The sequence below is a fragment of the Colletotrichum phormii genome, assembly GCF_030913505.1.
Source record: "Colletotrichum phormii strain CBS 102054 chromosome Unknown BDP81scaffold_3, whole genome shotgun sequence".
NCBI classification, from domain to species: Eukaryota; Fungi; Ascomycota; class Sordariomycetes; order Glomerellales; family Glomerellaceae; genus Colletotrichum; species Colletotrichum phormii.
The window spans coordinates 2,144,855-2,164,329 of record NW_026851445.1 but is presented as its reverse complement, the minus strand read 5'-3'; the positions used below and the strand labels follow the sequence as shown (position 1 = coordinate 2,164,329).

At 54.9% G+C, this 19,475-nt stretch overlaps 7 protein-coding genes across 7 annotated transcripts; 4 read left to right on the top strand and 3 right to left on the bottom strand.

The window, feature by feature from the left end:
• The first annotated feature begins 1,154 nt into the window (after positions 1-1,154).
• BDP81DRAFT_418837 (dioxygenase) lies at positions 1,155-2,966 on the top strand. Its single transcript, XM_060589717.1, has 3 exons — positions 1,155-1,789; positions 1,874-2,355; positions 2,488-2,966. The coding sequence occupies exons 1-3, from the start codon at positions 1,562-1,564 to the stop codon at positions 2,759-2,761; spliced, it is 984 nt and encodes a 327-aa protein (XP_060450006.1). The 5' UTR covers positions 1,155-1,561; the 3' UTR covers positions 2,762-2,966.
• A 1,394-nt stretch (positions 2,967-4,360) lies between these two features.
• On the top strand, positions 4,361-5,317 carry BDP81DRAFT_132941 (eukaryotic translation initiation factor eIF-1). The gene is made up of 4 exons (XM_060581766.1): positions 4,361-4,497; positions 4,637-4,711; positions 4,838-4,930; positions 4,994-5,317. The coding sequence occupies exons 1-4, from the start codon at positions 4,470-4,472 to the stop codon at positions 5,140-5,142; spliced, it is 345 nt and encodes a 114-aa protein (XP_060450005.1). The 5' UTR covers positions 4,361-4,469; the 3' UTR covers positions 5,143-5,317.
• A 596-nt stretch (positions 5,318-5,913) lies between these two features.
• Positions 5,914-7,281, bottom strand: BDP81DRAFT_468850 (N-glycosylation protein-domain-containing protein; the record flags this gene model as incomplete). The annotated part of the gene is made up of 4 exons (XM_060594499.1): positions 6,659-7,281; positions 6,491-6,546; positions 6,267-6,414; positions 5,914-6,165 (listed from the first exon to the last, which is right to left on the bottom strand). Exons 1-4 carry the CDS (start codon positions 7,145-7,147, stop codon positions 5,914-5,916), a joined length of 945 nt encoding a protein of 314 aa, XP_060450004.1. The 5' UTR covers positions 7,148-7,281.
• A 1,467-nt stretch (positions 7,282-8,748) lies between these two features.
• On the top strand, positions 8,749-9,819 carry BDP81DRAFT_390658 (uncharacterized protein; the record flags this gene model as incomplete). The annotated part of the gene is made up of 2 exons (XM_060587435.1): positions 8,749-9,010; positions 9,134-9,819. 2 exons carry the CDS (start codon positions 8,749-8,751, stop codon positions 9,817-9,819), a joined length of 948 nt encoding a protein of 315 aa, XP_060450003.1.
• Positions 9,820-10,192: 373 nt separating this feature from the next.
• BDP81DRAFT_458196 (uncharacterized protein) lies at positions 10,193-12,215 on the bottom strand (the record flags this gene model as incomplete). Its single annotated transcript, XM_060593384.1, has 3 exons — positions 10,193-11,277; positions 11,342-11,627; positions 12,189-12,215. 3 exons carry the CDS (start codon positions 12,213-12,215, stop codon positions 10,193-10,195), a joined length of 1,398 nt encoding a protein of 465 aa, XP_060450002.1.
• A 2,885-nt stretch (positions 12,216-15,100) lies between these two features.
• On the bottom strand, positions 15,101-15,325 carry BDP81DRAFT_310542 (uncharacterized protein; the record flags this gene model as incomplete). Its single annotated transcript, XM_060583647.1, has 1 exon — positions 15,101-15,325. One exon carries the CDS (start codon positions 15,323-15,325, stop codon positions 15,101-15,103), a length of 225 nt encoding a protein of 74 aa, XP_060450001.1.
• Positions 15,326-17,989: 2,664 nt separating this feature from the next.
• On the top strand, positions 17,990-19,070 carry BDP81DRAFT_418816 (uncharacterized protein). Its single transcript, XM_060589716.1, has one exon. The coding sequence runs from the start codon at positions 18,274-18,276 to the stop codon at positions 18,781-18,783; it is 510 nt and encodes a 169-aa protein (XP_060450000.1). The 5' UTR covers positions 17,990-18,273; the 3' UTR covers positions 18,784-19,070.
• The last annotated feature ends 405 nt before the right edge of the window (positions 19,071-19,475 follow it).

Here is a 19,475-nt window from a genome sequence, read left to right as displayed (position 1 = left end):
GGTGGGGGGCAGAACACAAGCTCGGCAGAACACACAAACACATACCTCCGAGATTGCCGAGTCCGAATCAAATGTATCGGGCTCCTAAAATACAACCAAACCGGTTAGTTTAGATAGAAATACACAATATGCGGTTGGAAGATTGTCTCGTGAAACGCACCAGAGGTTGCCCAGCGGCAGCCATATCTCTTCGCAGATTCGCTCTTCAAGTTCTCTTCGGTCGTTTGTCGATGTGAGTGTTTGAAGGATGGTAGATTGAAACCGACCCCGGTTTGGGTTCGGGAAATCCAGAAGGTGGATAACGGTCGTTCCAGGGATGGTGAGGGTACGGGGAAGAGGCCCCCCCAAGGACTACTCCTTAAGGAGGGTAGGAAAGGGGAGAGGGAAGGGGGAGGGGAGTCAGGCTGGAGCTTAATCCGATGGCACTTGCGCGCAACATTTACATCGGACGCACCTTATAATTACATTTCTTGTCTGTAATTACCTTGTAGAGCAATCCCAATCCCAATCCCGGCCTTCCGTGAACAGGTGAAGCAAGTAGGGACGGCCTCTTTTCTGGGCGATCAGGCACATGCCGCACCTCCCCAGCCTTGGCCGGGCTATCAAGGCGGGATCGACCTTACCTTATTTCACCATGGGCGGCTACGGGAAACTTCCAATGCAGACTACGAATAGGTACCTTATCAGGAAAACTAAGATACTTTAGTGTGCGAGTACCATGACATCGCTCCAAACCCGCCGAAAAAAGCGGCCTGAAGAGGACGAGAGGGAAAAAGAGAAGAGCTCGGACGCCGTCATGAACTTTGAGTTGTGATGATCATGCAGGGACGGACATCCCGGCCGGAGCGAGTGCCGAAGAAGGCCGCTTACACACTCCGCCCTCCTATCGCAAGTCCCGAGCGAGAAGCCGGTGGGTGACGTTCGGGCCTCTACCTTCACTACCCCTCCACCGACCTCACCTGCCGTGACGGGTTGTGGGGCGGGGCAAAGCTAATACCCCGCAGGGCATGAAGTCAGAGATTGACTCAGACGAGGGGGATTAACACCCCAAGTAGTGTGTGTACCTGATTAGCTGGGGATGAGGGGGAGGGGTAAGGGGATGGCATAAGTACCGTATGTTCGACTCTGGGGGAAATATCAAATGACAATATGCTGACATACCTCTTTCCAAGCAGTTAATCCTAGGACTTTGAGACTTGTTCCGTAAATCCGTGGTCCCTCGAGTATGCAACTGCCTCCAGAGTCCACGGTTAGGAGGATTTACCGCGTCGGGGCTAAGGTATAACCCGTCGACCGACTCTCGCAGTTCAGACCATCAGTAAGGTACCGCATGGTACAGCTAGGTTAACCCACTCGGAAAGCAGCGATTACAGAGCATTATATAAAGAGTGCCCCTCCCGCTAAGAACACTACCCTTTCCAGATAAATCCGGGGTGCCAGATATTAAAGACAGACAAGACGAGCAGACGGAAAGCTGCGAAAACCTCAATTGGGCAACCGAAAAGAAATTTGGACTCTTGCTGTTTCTCTCATCTGGACCACGCAAAATTAGCAAGTAACAATGGCTCAAATTACACCAGAGCTCCTGGATCTCACGATCGACAACATCACACCCAACACTGTTCGCATCAACTCGCAGTGCGACAATGCGCGACTCAAGTACCTCATGGAACGGCTGGTCAACCATTTGCACGACTTTGCGCGGGAGACGCGGTTGAGCACCGACGAATGGATGACGGCGCTGAATTTCCTCGTCGGCTGCGGACAGCTCAGCAGCGAAGTGCGGCATGTAAGTCGGCGCGTGATACCCTCAACTATCGGGAAGATGGCGGACCCAAGGACTCTTGACGGACGACGCTGACCACCCGACCAGGAGTTCATTCTCCTCTCCGACATCCTAGGCCTCTCCATGCTCGTCGACGGCATCAACCACCCCAAGCTGCCCGACACTACCGAAGGCTCCATCTTGGGACCATTCCATACACACGATGCGCCGACTCTAGAGAACGGAGCTAATATGTCGGGAGATCCCGAGGGCGAACCGCTGCTGGTTTTGTGCACGGTCAAGGACCGACAAGGTAACCCCATCTCCGGGGCCAAGATTGACATCTGGGAGACGGATAGCAGTGGTCACTACGACGTGCAGCATGAAGGTAGGACAGAAGCGAGCGAGCGCTGTGTCATGGTCTCGGATAAGGACGGCCGCTTCTTTTTCCAGGGAATCAAGCCCGTGAGCTACCCAGTCCCCAATGATGGGCCGGTTGGAAAGCTGCTGTTGCTGCTTGGGCGTCATTGCTGGCGGCCAGCGCATCTACACTTCATGTTCCAAAAGGAAGGCTGGGACCCCTTGATCACGTAGGTTTCTCCGCCCTTATCTCTTCCTCCATCAAAGGAGCTAGCCCTTTCAGTAACGCCCCGTTCCGTTCCGATGCGGATGGCAAGGGTTGGGTGAGATGGATCATGGATCTGGCTGACGCAATCACCTAGCGCGCTCTATATCCGGGGAGACCCCTATGAGAAATCGGATGCGGTTTTTGGTGTCAAGAAGAGTCTCATTATCGACCTCGATAAGGTGGACAGGGCGACGGCGGAGGAATACAGCATCAAGGAGGGTAGCTGGTTACTGAAGCAGGACTTTGTGCTGGTGTCGGAGAAGGAGACGCAGAAGCTGCGGGACAAAAATGCCGTCGAAGCCTTGGGAAAGCTGGGCCTGACTCATCTGAAGCTTGTCGACCATCTGCCGGTGCCAGAGCTGGACTAACGACTGTCGAGTTGTATTGAAAATTCAAGTCTTGTAATTTCCAATTCGTGACTCTGCGATCAAGTAACTCGCGCGCTTCGGCACCGAAGCTGTAGCTCAACCGTGCCAGCCTGAAGTGTTCTCTTCGTAGAATTGTGTTGGTGGACAGGGACAGGCTAGTCAGCTCCCAGTGACGTATCGTGGACCCGCATCCGGAGACTTGTGAGTCGTAGGGCTGGGCGCCGAAAGCGGGAGGGCCAGTGGTGTTCCCAGTCAGGACCGACTGGCAGCAGATGGTCATTAGGAGGTCGGGACTGATCGATGCGTAAGGTCTGGAAGCTGGTGCCGATGCAGACGCCGCAGACGCAGGGAGGAAGGATTTCTCGTGCAGACGAAACAAACAGCATTGTGTCTCGTTGGGTCTGGCGCTCATCCAGGGGTATTCCCTATCAGATGATTGCCCATGTCTCAGTCCAAAGTGCGTGATCGATGGAAGTAGTGGCTGCCGACGAGAGACCTCGAGCAGGTGTACGATGTATCGAGGAAGCTCCGGTGGCGCCGACGTCCTGGCAGAGCTGGCAGAGGCCTCACAGTGGCTGTACTTGGGGGGTGGGTAGCGCAGAGTGCCGAGATACGAGCTGCAGATGGCATCCATAGATTGTTTGGGCATCCCGCCGACTAAACCGCAAATAGCCAGGGACAATCATGGGGTCGCAGCGGCGGCGCGCGAGTCGACGAGTCCAGCCACAACTTAGGTGTGGGCCGTGCTGGTGTTGGTGTGACTGTGCTTGTGTGTGCCAAGTGTGACGACCAACTTATCCGTACCCATAGTCGTCATCTTATGCAAGGCAGGACTCGGACGGGTTTGTCACGAACAACGTGCTTACTGCGAGGACTGAGTTTGGGATGATGGGAGGAGGGTGAGTAACACGTTGAACTGTGCGAGGGAACGAAGATGAGAATGTCCAATGACTGCAGGATGCAGAAGATGCAGAAAATGAGAGGAGAGGCAGGCTCCAGGTTCCATTGCCTTATCTCTCCGATGGAAGGTATCTTATCGGGCGCAGTCAGCGGTTCACGCGATTCCGTCTCTGGAGTCCCACTGGCTCAGCGGCAGCCAGGGCAGGCACAGGAAACGGCGAGTGGCCTGTGCAATAGTTGCCCCTCGTGCCCGCCTCTACCAAGCCCCCCCCCCCCCCCCCCGGTTTGGTCACTATTTGCCAGGACGGCAGGGCCCAAGACCCATTGCCAGGTACCTTATCCGCACGTCGCTACCTAAGACAGGCAGATAAGGTAAGATAGGTACCTGACTGCAGCGCTCTTTGTGACTCTGTTCAGAAGGACTGTCCAGTGCCCGCCCGAACCCGAGTCCGTCATTCCTTCCGTCCCAAGTTACCAGCTTTGCGGCCTGCCTGCCTGCCTGCCTGCCCACCCTAACTTCAGTCACTGATCTGCAGACCCCGTCCACCCCCCATAAATCTTCCGACGTATATAACCACCCAGCCCAGTGATCCCTCTTTCATCCGTCTCTCACCACCCACCATCGACTAAATACAACATCAACAACAACAGATCACCGCCAGATCAGCCGCGAACCCCCGCATTTGTGTTAACAACCCAACTACTCGATCACTTATCACAGCGAGACCGCCCTACGCCGTCCGTCGCTAAACCCCCGACAATCGTCACCCAACCCGTTTCCCAAGGTCACCCCCGAACAGACGAGTTTATGTCAATTGAAAATCTCAAGTCCTACGGTACGTCGCTATCACTGTCGTCTCCCTTCGATCCACGATCGCCATCGCCGTGTTCCTTCGAGGAACAGGAACACGTCGCGTTGACCCCCCCGACCACCACCCCTCGACCGACAGAATGCTGACCATCTTCGCGCATTAGACCCCTTCGCCGAAGCCGACGAAGACACCGGCGAGACCAAACAGTCTCAAAACTATATCCATATTCGGATCCAACGTACGTCGCGAACCTTCGATCCTTGGTGTCAAGAGTCACAAATGACGCACGTCCCGACACAGCGGTGCCACGCGCGGCGACCAAGGCAACCAATCACATATACACTTACTAACACATGACTTGCAGAGCGCAATGGACGAAAGACTTTGACCACCGTTCAGGGTCTCCCGAAGAAATTCGACCAGAAGAAAATTCTCAAGGTCATCAAGAAGCAATTTGGTATGGATTACCCCGCTTCGACTCCAATATGACATGGCAGCCCGCTAACGTTGCTCCGTCTAGCTTGCAATGGCACCATCGTAGCTGACAGCGAGATGGGCGAGGTCATCCAGCTCCAGGGTGACCAGCGCAAGGTCGTGCAAGAGTTCCTCATCAACACCAAGGAAGGACTTGGATTGGATGGTAAGACCATCAAGGTCCACGGCTTCTAAGCACGCCGCAAGTCGCCACCGTTCCTACCAGCCATGGCTAAAACGCCTGCGGCTGACGTCCGGGTCTGAGAATAGCCGCGAGGCATAGCAGCCTTCCGCCTTTCGACGCCGCTCAGTATCGGCACCCGATGTGACGTAGTAGGACGGTATACCTACCACCGACGGAAGAGGTTATCGGTGGAGGTTGAGGGCGACTTGCGTCAGCTTCGACGCATGACGAGACAGTTAGATCTCGAGCATCTCACAAGGGCCCGCCGTACTCTCATTGACAGTTTGGGTGGTCCAGAGATTTAGCCTTGAAAATGACAAACTTGTCCCAATTTTCTCTTTCCATGTTTTGATGTGCGCCATCATTTTGGAGTCTCCTCCGCTCCGTCGAAAGTCTCTCCCAGTGTCTTGCTCACATCGTCTTCAGAGTGATTCCTCGTCCAGAATGATGTGATTTCTCGAGTGTTTGCGATTGACCGCACGCCAGATGACACATTACCCCCGTCTCGAACGCCTACATGGGAGTCGAGTACTCTGGATGTCATGATAATTCTCACGCCGTAGCTACGTGACCACAATGTAGGAGGAAACCACTTCATTTGCAGCATTACTGTGAATTTGGGGTATCTCATGTTACTCGAAGCACATCTCAGCTTTCATCGCTTTTCAAGGTCGTCTGTCTCTCTTTCTCGTGCTTCCATCACGGCCTATATCTCGTTCCCGCTAGATTCATCAAGAAATATCAAATAGACAGGACTATGCTCTCAAATCGGTTCGTCGCGCCTATAACTCGCTATGGGAAGGTGAATACGACGGCAGTATAGCCTCGCTGGTGAGACGCTCAAATTGCTGCAGGAGGAACCTGGCGAGGGACTCGAATGGCTTCTCGGGGTAGTCTAAGCCGTTGTAGTGGAGGTGGGCGAGGAGGGAGATCATGCTGATGAAGCTGGCGATGGAGAAGATGTTGATCGAGGTGGAGGTTTCCTTTTGGATGTTTATGCTTCGTTGGGTGATGTGGTATGCTATTGTGAGGGTCTGTTTTTTCGCGCACACGGCGGGTTGTTAGTTGGATGTTGACTAATGTTTTCGAAAGGGGCCAAGCATAGGAAGTTGCCGGGGGAGGGGGTTCAACTGACCGTAGCTATGGTGACCCAACCGGGGAGTAGGAGTCTTGGATCCTCGAAGCCGCCGGAGAATGTGAGGATTCGTTCGGTGAGGAAGGCGTTTGTAGAGTTGATTGTTAGGAGGCGGATGATTGTCGCTTGCGGGGTGTAGTTGATGAGCCTGGTTGGTGTTAGACGAGCTTTCTCAGATACGGAATACAGCATGTAGGGAAGAGAGGTCAGGTTCGATCACGTACCATCGTGACATCAGGCAGTCTATAAAGAAGAAGGACAGGTACGCTGACGCTCCGCACTAACACGATACCTAAGTCAGCGTTTAAATCATTTTTAGAGGTTCACGCAACAGCACAACCCAGCACAGGTCGTGGTGTACTCCTCCAGACAAGAACCATGCTTCCACATACCCACATAAGTCCCAGGGACATTTCAGTCCAAGGGAACGGTATCTCGGGGTGTCCGGGGGGCCAATTGGGCGGGGGACACGTGCTACCCGCGAACCCGCCGCCGACGACGCCGCCGACCCCGACCCCGGAGGCCGCAGCGGCGGCGGCATCAACAGCCTTCTTGCCCCCCGGAACGGCGACGGGGATGATCTGAACCAGGAGGGTCAGGGCAGGCTGCAGTGCCCAGAAGATTGCCGGGCCGATGGAGAGAAGGCGGCAGGCGAAGAGCCAGGGCCGCCATGGTTTCGGGACATTGAGGACGACGGCGATGCGGGGTTCGAGGAGGGAGGAGGAGACGAGGTCCGGGTTGTAGGGCGGCGGGAGGCCGGGGGTGGTATCGTCTGCGTTTGGGTCTGAAGGAGCGCCGTTCGTGGAGATCGGGTTGCCATTTGTGTGGTGGTGTTGGTGCTGGAGGTGGTGATTTGAGACGGCGCGCGCGAGTGGTGCCATCTAAGCTCGGTGAGACGGTGGTGTTGCGACGGATTGCGCTGCCATTGATGGAGGGGATTCGGATGCGGTGGTCTGCAGCGGCGGCGGCGGCGGCGGCGGCGATGGCGGCATGGAGGTTGGAGAGGTGTCGAAGGAAAGGAGGGCCAGACTGAGAGTGGAGGAGAGCGTGTGATGGACAAGGAGGAGGGTTAGGTGCGAAGCTATTGTGAGATGGTCGGCTGGTCGCAGAGTCCGGTATCCGTAGGCGTCTAGGCCTTTTGGGACCTTGAACCCCAAGGTAGGTAAGGTTGGCGAATAGCGTAGTGTAGCAGCAGAGCGGAGCTGGTTTCTGGAAGTTTGGAAGAAGCAAGGTCCAGTCAAGAATTACCAAGTGGCAGACGAAAAGGTAGCTCGGCGCACTGGTGCTTCCAAGGTTGTGTCTCGGCGTCGAGGTCCAGCGCTGGGATTGGGTGGTCTCGCAGCTCGTTTCTCGGGGGGGGAGCGGTCGATTTCCTCCCTCTATTCTTATTTTTTTGGACAGGAATGTTCCAAGGAACGGAGAACAGCCGAGAGTTGGAGGCGGCCCGGGATGTGAAGGAGGGAATTGGAGTTCGAGTGCGAGGGACCCTCTTAGGGGGGCGCTTATTTGGAGGACGGACGAGGACGAAGACGAGGAGGGGGAAGGGAGGTCAAGTAAGGTAGGTCGCGTGCCGCTGCCCGCAATTGCGTCGACAAGTGTCGATTGAGGGAATGTGTGTGTGTGTGTGTGCGTGGGATAATACCAAAATGGGCGAATCCAGCTGGTCCAGGTGATGAGCTATTGGCTGAGGTTGTAGACCAGATTAGAAAAATGAAAAAGGTTTGGATTAATGAGGATTCCAAAAGAAGGGTGAAGCTTCCATCAATCCATCCATATTCCCACCTTCCAGGTTCGCTACCTTACATTATCTTGATTGCTACGTCGTCCCTGAGCACTGGGCACTGGGCAGCGTGAGCAACATGAGCAGGTACCTTTTAGTCGGGCTTCCCTTGTGGATGCGGAATTGAGACAATGACTGAATGACAGCAGGGTCATGCCCGACCGTGGGTAAGGGTACGTATCCGTAGCGTAAGGTACGAATGCCTCTCTCTCCCTCATTGCGGAGTCCAACACACATCATGAACGGATACCACAACCCTGCCGGTGCCTGCTTCGTCGTCATTTTTGGAAGCAATTATCCACTCGACGTGGCTTGATGATTGTCGAGGCTGTTATTGGTGTAAGTCGACTTTAGCGGGGGAACGAAGCACTTGAAGCCACAGTGTGGCTTGGCTGACCATCGCGGCAAGAACATGGACCGTGCACTCCGCCCGATGAGCTTTGCCGCGGAGGATTCCGACCGAATTGTGGATCCCAAAGACGAAAAATGTCCCCCGAAAGCTTGGACCACCCATTTTTCCAATTGGAATTTTTGGTCAGCAGAGGCCTTCGTGATAGAGCTCCCCGGTAAGGACAGGACGACCTGTTCGGAATCAGACCATTCCCAGAGTCCACCCACTCCCGTGCTCGACGACGCCGACCTCGACACTGGCATAAGCCGACGTCCACGAATTGAGACCGACCGACAAACACGTCGCGCGCCATGTACCGATCCGCGAGGCCGCTGCTCGGCCTCGGCAGCGCCGCCATGCGCCCCCAGCAGCCATTCACCAGAGTTCTCCCCGCGGCCAAGAGGATAGCAGCGGCGCCTGCCATGACCGTGACGGCGACAAGGGGCTACGCCAAATTCGCGGCGGATATGCGGATGAGTTCGCGCCAGAACAAGGTAGCTTCACAGGCTGATGGAGGGTACTCTGCCAAGGAGATTGAAAAGTCCATGACCATGGCACACATTTTGCTCCCAGGTGCGTTACGAGCGTCGAGGCAGTGTTGTTGAACATGTGCAGGAGATAAGGGGGCGCAAACGATCAAAAGGAGAAGAGAGAGAGAGAGAGAGAGAGAACTGCGTTAACACGGCGCTCAAACAGGAACCTTTGTCCCCATCCCCTTCTCCCAACTCGATAAGTCCCCCAAGGCCCTCTGGGCATACACCTACGCCCGCCTCAAACAACGCGTCTACGACTTCCTCCCCATATTCGGCGCAAAGGTCGCCTCCATGCCGACCTACGTCAAGAAGCCGCGCCTCCAGCTCAGCTACACCAAGATCGTCCCCGAAGCCAAGGCCCTCCACCGCCGCCTGGGCGAGGCCCTGGCCGCGGGCGACAAGGACACCCTCCGCGAGATCTGCACCCCGGCCCTCTACCAGACCCTGTCGGCCGTCGTCTCGCGCCGCAAGGCGACGGAGAAGCTGACGTGGGAGCTGCTCCGGTACGACGGCACGCCGCGCATCGTGAGCCACAAGGTCGCCATGATCCCGCCAATGGGCAAAGGGCCGATTATGCAGCAGGTCGTCGTCGCCATCTCGAGCTCGCAGAAGCTGGACAAGTTTGACAAGTCGACGAATAAGCCCGTCAAGGGCGGGCTGCGGGTGCAGCAGCAGACCGAGTACTTTGTCATGACCAGGCAGTTCGCCCCCAAGACGTGGGCGCCCAAGAAGTGGATCGTTTGGGGCAACACGCAGGCCACGACGCTTGAGGAATGGAAGTTGACGCAGCAGAGCATGGCGGATATGGAGAGGAAGGACTACGCCAAGAGAAAGGGAAGTCGTCTGTGAGGCTGACTTTTTTGTGGTCACAGTTGGTGAGGACGACGACGGTTGATGCGGTGGCGGACATGTGTATGAGGAGTAAAACAAAAACATGTAATGAGTGTATTATATGTGTCTGATTAAATGGCTGGCTATAGAACGAGCCTGATTGCATAGGAGCAAAAGACTCTCCGACCACCAAATACAAGAACAAAAATCCCCCCCTTCTCCTTCCTTTTCCGTGGGTTATATCCCTCTCAATGGGTATCTATTCCACTGTCCATATGTCGATACGGTTTGTTGTTCAAGTATCAAGTAGTGTAGATTGTACACTACTCGAAACACTCGTGCTTTTCTTGCCCTATAGAGCATGCCAAACGTCGAGTACGAGACACGGCCCTTAAAAGAACTTGCCAGCGGGCTTGATGACCTCAACCTCAGAGTTGGCCTCATACTCATCCCTCTCAACGTAGCGAGGAGTACCGTCAGCCTCCGGCGTGAACCCAGGCCCGATGGGCCGATCAAGAGCGTCGAACCGACGACCGCTCTTCTTGGCCAAAACATACTGGAACGCCAGCCGGCATCCCAACGCGCCGAAACCCCAGAGGAAACTACCCACGGGCGCAGCGACAAAGGCGCCGAACACGCTCCAGTCGTTGGCGTACAGGCCCTCGGAGATAATGAGCAGGTTGCCCGCCTTTTGCGCGTCGCCGTCGTAGAAGACGAGACCGAACAGGAAAACGGTGAGGATGCCGCCCAGCCCACCGGCGACGACCTCGAAGCCGCGCCACCAGTAGAAGCGGTCGACTAATCCAAAAACGAGGACGGGGATGACGGAGGCGGAGACGAGGTCTGAGATGAGGTAGATTTGCAGGACCGAGGGGGCTTTCAGGGCGATGACGACGGTGGGGAAGATGATGAGGACGACGCCGGCGCGGATCCACCAGATGTTGAGGCGGTTACGGAAGAGGTCGTTGGAGGCGGAGGAGACCATTGCGGATTGCAGGCTGTCAAAGGCCGCGGTGGAGAGGGTGCAGACCATGACGAGGACGATGCCGACGACCCAGGCGGGGAGCTGCTGGAGGAGGAGGAAGAAGGCGATGGAGCCGCTGTCTGCGATTTGGTCTAGCGGGAGGGCGCCGGACCAGGCTGCGACGAGGCCTGTTACGCCGACCATGGTCAGGATGCAGAGGATGACGACGACGGCGATGGAGACGCCTACGCGGAGGTCCTTGTCTGTTTTGGAGGCAAAGGTGCGGAGCCAGAAGCCGGAGAGGAAGAAGTCGTTTGTGAGGATGCAGATGGGGAGGATGTAGAGGAGTTGCCAGCCTAGGAGGGTGGGTTTGAGGAGGCCAGAGGTTTCGATGAGGGAGGTGTCGATGTCGGTTTTGACGCCCATTGTGATTGCGACGATGATGATGAGGCAGATTACCATTGCACCTTGGATGTTGTCCGTCACAAAGGAGATGCGGAAACCGCCGAGCGCTGTGGGATGTGTTTAGTCAGGTCTGTATCGGATGTTCTCAGTTTCTGAGTACGGGAAACTTACAGGTGTAAATTGTAGTAATAACGCACTGCACAATCATGACGGGCAAGCCATCCAGACTCGTCAGGGCGTTGACGACCTGCCCGATGGCGGACAGCTCGGCGACCATGTACAAAAACAGCGTGACAAGGGTCATGAAGCTGAGGTAGAGCATGGCGACGGTGCCGTAGCGCTGCCTCGTCCAGGCCGTGAGGACGAAACCCTCGGGCGTCTTGCGGCGGATGATGGGGCCGAGGACGGCGAAGATGAGGAGCGGGAGCGAGGACGAGAGGGCGTAGACGAGGACGCCCTGGACGCCGGTGATTGTGGCGAGCTCCGGGTAGGAGAAGAGGATGCCGGAGCCGAGGGCTTGGGTGTGTTAGTATTTCACGAGGCCGGGGCAAGGTCAAGAGGGAGGGGAGGGGAGGGGCGGGGGGAGAGATGTTCGGAGCGGCAGCACGTTTCCCACGCAAGCATTAACTTGATCGAGTAATTACGGTGCAATCTCAGCTTCATTTCCACAAGTCGCGGCATCTCCTCTTCTTTTGTGTCGTCTCGAAAGGCCTTCAAAAGGGCTTTCCAGAGACGACAAAACGAAAAAGGGTGGATGCGCGGCGACTGCTTCAAATCCGCGCCCGTAGTGAGCCGCATCCCCGATGATCCCATCCCCCCACCCCCTTTTCTCTGATGACATCTTCAGAAAGGGGGAGGGTTTTCCACGGTATTTCTGGCCACGCTCAAGGTGTGCTTCAGTATGGCCAGAAGGTTAGTAGCATTGTCTCCCCAGTTCAGAAGATGCGATCAGACAAAAGGGGGTGGGGGGAGTGGAAGTCGAGGAGTAATTGTTGATCTTTGTTGTTGGGTTACGAACCTGCCTGTCAGTCTCGTTTGGATTCATCGCCCGTGATCATTCGTCTTATGGTTAAGTACTCTGATCGCGGGGAGGGTTGCGACAGAGACGTCGATCATCTCATGTCATCCGTTGTAGGCTTGCGTTTCTGCTGGCCGTGTGGTTCGTGGGAAAGTTGTCTCGTGGTCTTTGCTGTTCTTCCGTGCCGTTCTGCCGCTCTTCTTTCTCGAAGAAGATGCTTTTGCTATCGGGTTAAGAAGCGCAGTGGCTAGACCGCCTTCGTCTTCTTCACTCACCAGAGGCGATGAAGTTGAGGGCCAGGGGGAAGGCTGCGGGGAAGGTGTGTTAGTTTGCTACACATTGGAGGTTCCGAATGAGAGGAGAGAGTGTTCATGTACATCGGCGCTGAGAGCGCATGGGCGGCCGGCGTCAGAGACGAAAAGGCTCAGCCTCGCCTGACCCCAATAAACACATACTCTCTCACTCTCATGATGCAAAAGGGAAGAGTTCCTGACCCGTCTGAGTTCTGTTTCCAGACAGGAACTCTCCCTTGGACTGGTTGCGGAACTTCCACGCAATTGCAGTGCCGGTGATACTGCAAGAATGTTAGTGTCAATACACTCTCTAATGGTGAGGGGTAACAGCAGCGATAAAGGGAGTTGAGATTGGAAGAGCTGTGCAGAGTTCATACAGGAAGAGTCCATAAGTGACGTAGATGAGGGCGTTAGACGTCGCGAAGGATGGTTGGCCCATGGTTGCAGCTTAAAGGCGATTGTCAATGTTAAATCTTGTCTAGTAAACAGAAGGTAATGAGACTGCAGCGCAAAAGTTGCGGTGAAAATTCAATATCTGTCAACGTGGAGTGAGAGAGAGAGAGAGAGAGAGAAGTCGAAAGGTGACGATGATACAAAGCGCGTGGCGTGAGTAACAAGCGAGATTTGCGCGCGAAATAAGTCAACGATTATCCGTAGAGAGAGAAAAAAAAATCCTCTCTCTCACTCGGCGAATTAGATAGTCAGATAGTGGCATGGCTAGACCCGGAGGAGCGTGGTTTGGCATTGGGTAACCACCATCTTGGGTGCACCACTACATCCCCAATCCTCTGACGGGATTAGCTGATGGTCTGTGAAAGAGTGGATATCCTTTTCCATTGTGTGGGGGTGTCAAAGTAAAGTAGCAGCGATCAAGTGGCCGACTGCGGCGACGGGCCATTCAGAGCTCGTTCTTTGGATTGTTGGTGTGGGCGCCGCGTTACCGATGTGGAGGGGTCCCGAGGTGGTGGGGAGTCAGTCGCGCCGCTCTCGAGTTGTGGTTCTACGCTTCTGTTCGGAGCAACTCAGTGTAAAGTATTAGGTAATCAAACACCAAGGTGGGGCCCGCCGGGTCATGGAGGGAAGGAGCGCCGCGCCGCGCCGCGCCGCGTGTGACTGCCACGATACGGGCGCCCGATCTAAGCCCGTGCATCTTCCGACGCTCAACGACCACAGCGCCGAACATCGTCGGCCCTGGAACGCTGTGATGGCCGGCTTGCCTCAGCTTTCGGCTGATTTACGATAAAAGACCTTGGAAACGAGTGGATCTCCGGCATCCCTCCCGGAAAGGCGGGACCAGCAACGCCACCAGGTGACATGATACTGAGGTCGTGCTCACCAAGGCAAACTAGGTACCTAGGAATCAACATTCGTCGTAGAAGGCCGTTGTCACGACTACTCAAGCCTCGCCAGACCACTTCAGAAACCAGAAGCTCAAATATTCAGTGGCTGATCCTTCCGTCAGCTCTGTTTCAGCCTGAACGTAACATGCTGAGCCAAATGCACACGCGTGTGCTCCTCATCTCGATGCCGTGTGGAACGCGGATCGTGGATCTTGGCACCTTGGATCGCGGCTCGTGCTAATCGTTTGTCTTACCTCTGAGGACCCGTGTCAGTTCGATATGGAGAAAGTCTCAACTGCTGGTTGTTACGAAACCTCTTCCTCTTCCTCTTCCTCTTCCTCTTCCCCCTCGCCTCCTTCTACCATGCGATAGCGACCTCGTGTCTAGGCTGGGCAGAGGCGACTTGCACATGGGATACCACGCGCTGTGCCGCTGACTACGGAACGCAGATGGATCATGAACCTCTTTCACGGACAGTCATTTGTCAAAAGTCAAGACAGATATCCAGGTCCTACCCAGTTGTCACAGCTAACCAACCCCTCCAGGTTGCTTCATGTCTGAGATCTGAGACTTGACATTCCGTACCCCCGTGGCAGGATCAATGCACAACTCAGTACACCACTACCTACAGCACGAAGCCAACATCATACCTGCGTCGAGGTGAGGGAAGATATCGTCAGTATGAATGAACAGTCAACGCCGCAGCATAACCGCGCCACACCAACCCAAGCTCACCAAGCAGCACGCAGAAACGCAAAGATATCTCGAAAGACGAGTGATAGATATCCTATCCGTCATTAGTGAGATCGACTCAACCGACCATTACACAGGAAAGATAAGAGTCTAGCCAAGGTAGGCGAAAACTGAAACCACTTTTCTTTTTGAAGATCCCGCTTCCAAAACTCCAAATGCAACCGCCATAGAAGGACATGATCCAGTCCAACAAGTTTTTCAAACAAAAATCAAATGGGTATAAGGTGCGCCGCTCCCCATGACGACGAGATGCTCTAATAAGCCATAGACGTGCCTGGCCACACGACCCCGATTACCGCCCCGTAAATACGCCTTGGGAGGATCCATCTCTCGACCTGAAAAAAAATGAAAAAAAGGGGTTTTTTTCGCCATTTGATAGGCGGTTTTTGTCGAACAAATACATGATTAGGAAAAGCGTTGTGAGGTTTTGTGGGTGTTTCCGTCGTCCGTCGTAACGAACTACGACGGTTCGTTACGACGGACGACGCAAGACGATGGTGATGATGATTGTGGTAGTCGACATCTCTCATTCCTGGTTGGGGTCGAATTTGGACCGGTCAATCATGTGCTCCCAGGGCACCTCGGTCTTGACGCCCTTCTTCATACAGCTCTTGCACACAGACGAGTCGTAGTCGACCTGCGTCACCACCACCTTGCACCGCTTCTGCGTCTGGCTGTACCGGTAGCACCACTCGGAGGCGCCCGTGAAGTGGTGCCCGCAGGCGTAGTTGCGTCGGTACCACTCGCACATGACGGGCGGCGGTGGGGGCGGGTGGGGGGGGCTGAAGAGATATTGATGAAACAGAGAAGGGTGAGGTTGGCGGTAGTTATAAATCTATTAAAACATCTCGTCAGCATCGGACTTCGTCAAACCGAATGGACCGCCAGACGTCGGAACCTACAGTAAGGTAGTGTGTGTGTGTGTATGTGTGCGAGAGGTTGATTTAGACTGAAAAGAGGGGACTTGGCCTGACAACTCGGTCAAGGCAAGTTGCAAGGGCCGACAGATACCGGTGAGCGAGAGCAGCCTGTCAGACGACGTCCCGAGGTGATGGTTCAAGCGGGTATATGTAAGATCTTAAGCTCAAGTGGCTGCAGGAGCGGGATCGATACGGCTTAAGGGGAAAGGGTCCAAGGGTATTATTCTATAAGATCAAAAAAAGGCCGCGACTTAGTACCTCCATCTCCCATCCTGCTCCAACCCCCGGGCGCCCTTCGATATTTTGCCCACCCTCTCTATCTGGGAATACTTGGCGGGCGTATGCTGGGTGAGGCATGGGCATTCGCGGGCCTGGCCTCGGAAGATGTTTTCTTTTGCGAGAAAGGAAAAAAGATGGGGACAGTATGTACAAATACACACATACACCCATTTTGTTTGTGTTGCGTATCGATGATGGTTCCCAAATTATCAAGGGAAACGGTGGATTTTTGCCCTTGTCTCAAACCAAAAGAAAAAGGTAGGATAATCAGCCTTCATTTTCCCTTCTTCTTCTTCTTCTTTTTTCAGCAACCTCCGTACTTCCTCTCCCAAAAGCAACCAGCCGTATTTGCTCTCGCCGCCCCCCCTCCCCACAAGCCCAAGGGTCTTTGCAGAAAGCTGGCACGACTAGGATCGGGCTGTCTCTCTTCGTGACGTTTGCCGCAATCTTTTCTTTCTGCCGTGGCTAGGTATTTCCAAGACCAGGCCACGCCTGTTGCCACCGACGACACGGGTGGAATGAGTGATTCGAGTCAGCAAAGTACGGATACCTACCCCCGAGGAGGCATGGGCAAAAGGCCACCCAGATGACCACGGGCCCTTTTGCTAAGTGGCTTGGAGTGTTTTTTGGGTTGCAAGGAAGGACACAGAAAGAAAAGGAAAGAAAAGCAAGTATCCGATCCACGAGCCCGGAGGGATCACAAATGGTTTTTTGATTATTCTTTTCCCTGGGACCACCAGCCTTGTTGGTCCATCTCTCCCGGCGCTACCACCTTCGGAAGACAGCAATCCCAGCGAATAGCAGAGGAATCCCAGTACTTTTCTAGATTTTGTCAGAGAGAGAGACTTGAGAAAGCTCGATATTGATGCTGTAACGTGCCGTGTGGTCACGCAGCTTCAAGCCAATGAGCCCAAGCTATGGGCAAATTGTGGGCGGTAGTGTGAAATCTCACTTCTGCATGAATCCCTGTTTGGCATATCCCCGAGAGATGTGCGTGGTATCGAAGATTGGGCAGCGAGATGAAGGGGAAGCGGAGGGGGGGGGGGGGGGGGGGGGGGTGGGCGCGCCAGGCTTGCTGTTTGATACACCTACTGTGTAGGTAAGGTACGGATAGGTACTGGCAAACTGGGCTCAGGCACCATGTTTCTCTTTCTTTTGGTCACAAGCTCCCAAAGAAGAGAACTCTCTCACAAGGGTGGCGCTGTCATGCGGCGGAGAAGCAAGAATATGAAATATGACGGGCGTCCCGAGATGGGGTATCCGCGCGATTGGGGCGGACGATCGCCCGGGTAATCCACCCCGGCGAAAGGTGCCAGGGTTGTGAACATTCCTCGAAATGGGGTGTCAACAGAGACGGGGCGGAAAAAGAAAGCATTCCGTGGCAACGATAGCATGATGTGAGGGACACCCACCAAAATCCACGCCCACGCAGCACGACTGACACCATGCCATACATATTTCGCTTCTCCCTGCGCGTATCACTCTTCTTTTTCCTTTTGTGCGACCAAGAAAGCAGAGTAGAATCTTCAAGGCTCACACCCCCCTTATGACGCTCATCCTGAGATACTATGACGGATTGCTACAGGCACATACTTACCCAGTCACCCAGTGACATATATGGCAGAACATCTAGGCTGGACCTCATATTCATGGCAAAGACCTCGAGCCTTGCCGAGAAGAGTAAGACATGATGGGGGACAAGGCACGCAGAGCCAGAACTAGGGTAACGGGAGGGACATGAGGGAGAAGCAAAACCTTGCTATAAATGAATTGTTGATCCATCCATTCGCGGGCAAAACAAAAAAAAACCCCCCTCAAGAGACTTTTTTGGAGGGGCGGCCGGGCCTTGTTTTCCTTTCTCTCCCTTGGGATCAAAGACACCAAGCTCCAGCTCATCTCTCCACCATCCCAGCTCTCCATTCCGTTCTGCCGCCTCTACAGCCCAAGCCAGCCTCGTCAGTTTTGAAGTTTGCACGTATTCGTACGCACGCAGCTTCAGCTTCAGCACTAGCATCGGATCCGCTCGTGTGTGTCGAGTCGTGTCGAGTCGTGTCGTGTTGGTTGTCGGTGATGGTACCGAAACCCTTGGCCGCCAGGAAGGAAAGCCGGAGAAAGAAAAGCTCTCTTCGGGGGTGATACAAACAAAACAAAACAAACGAGTCTCTGGAGTCTGTTACTTGCCGTCGACCCTGGATATCCTCGCAGGTCAGAGATGACGACAGATCGACCGCTAAATCTCGTGAGCTCTTTTTTTGATTTCTCACTCTTTACTTTTTATTCGTTCACCTTTCTCTTACTCTCACCCCACCACACTGAGTTGAGCATCGGCCACACAACATGACCGATTCTCTGTCTCTCTCTCAACTCTATCCACCTGAAGCCTCAACCAACCAACAGACTAACATGCCACACACAGCTTCGCCCGTCGAGTCCCCGTGCCGCAGGTACTCGCCCGCCTCACTACAACCGCAGAAAGCACCATCACTCCGCAGCCTCAACCATGCAGCTCCACCCACGCACCAGCACGCCCTCGGCCTCGACGGTCCTCCGCGACTTCCTCAACCAGGCAAAATGCACCTGCTGCACGGTGCGCGTGGTGGAGCTGACCAAGCAGCGCGCCGTCGTGGAGTGGGGCTCCGTCCCGTACTTCACGGCGCGGGGCAAACGGGCCGAATTCGTCTACTACACGGCCGAGCGCGTCGCCGACGTCCGGCCGGACCTTCTCCGGAACTGGGCGGGAGGTCCGAGAGCGGGGCCCGGGCAGCAGCAAGGCAAAAAAGAGGAGACGGCCGAGTGGGTCCGCGAACGACTCCGTGATAGCTGGCTCGTCGAGCAGCTTGCGTACTGGGTCGAGTTCCTCGAGGAGTGGAAGTTTTATCGCGAGTGGTATGTGTACAGGCCCGAGTTGTTTGAGGGTAAGGAGCCGGATGTGCTTAGTCCTGGGTGCGAGGGGTGCGTGAAGCCGCGTTGGCCCGGTGGGTTGCGGCGACGGGCGTCTTCTTGCGCTTGAGGTCTGGACATGGATGTCACTTGGGCTTTGATGCTACTTGTCTAGCCTAGGGCGCTTGCAATGGAAGCATAATGGACGGATATCATGGTGGGCAAAATAGGGAAGCGGTTGACAGGGCTGGAACCGAGGGGCTCGCTTATTCGTTTCTTTGAGGTGGAAGGTGCTTTCTTCCCTCGGCTAGTGCGCGAGGCTTGGGACTTACAAGGTTTGTAATCACCGTTTCTGATATCATTTCTCAATGAGGGGGAATTCCGGGAAGGTGGTGTCGTTGGACCAGGGGGGCGGGTGATTGGGGGTGGGTGGTTGCATGGAGAACGGGCGAAAAGTCTGGAACGAGACGAGTCGGTATGTTTGCTTCAACAATTAGGTAGGTAGCCGTAGTTTTAGCTTAGGTAGGCAGGTAGAGTAATTGCAAATGTGGTGATGTTATGGATATGTAGGTGTATCCGTCTAATTGTCCCGCTTCGACTATTTCCAGCCATATCTCCGTCCATGGACCCGGGAGAGCAAACATCGTCAGCACCCGCACCACGGCCCTCGTCAGACATCCACATCTTTATCGTCAGGTCCAAAGCTTTCGTTTGCAAAGCTACGACTAAAAGGCGGTCCCCCACGATTCAGTCTTCCCGCGCGCCCGCGCCGGGCCCGCATACCAAACGCCATGCTCCCAGCAACCATATCCCGCCACGGGA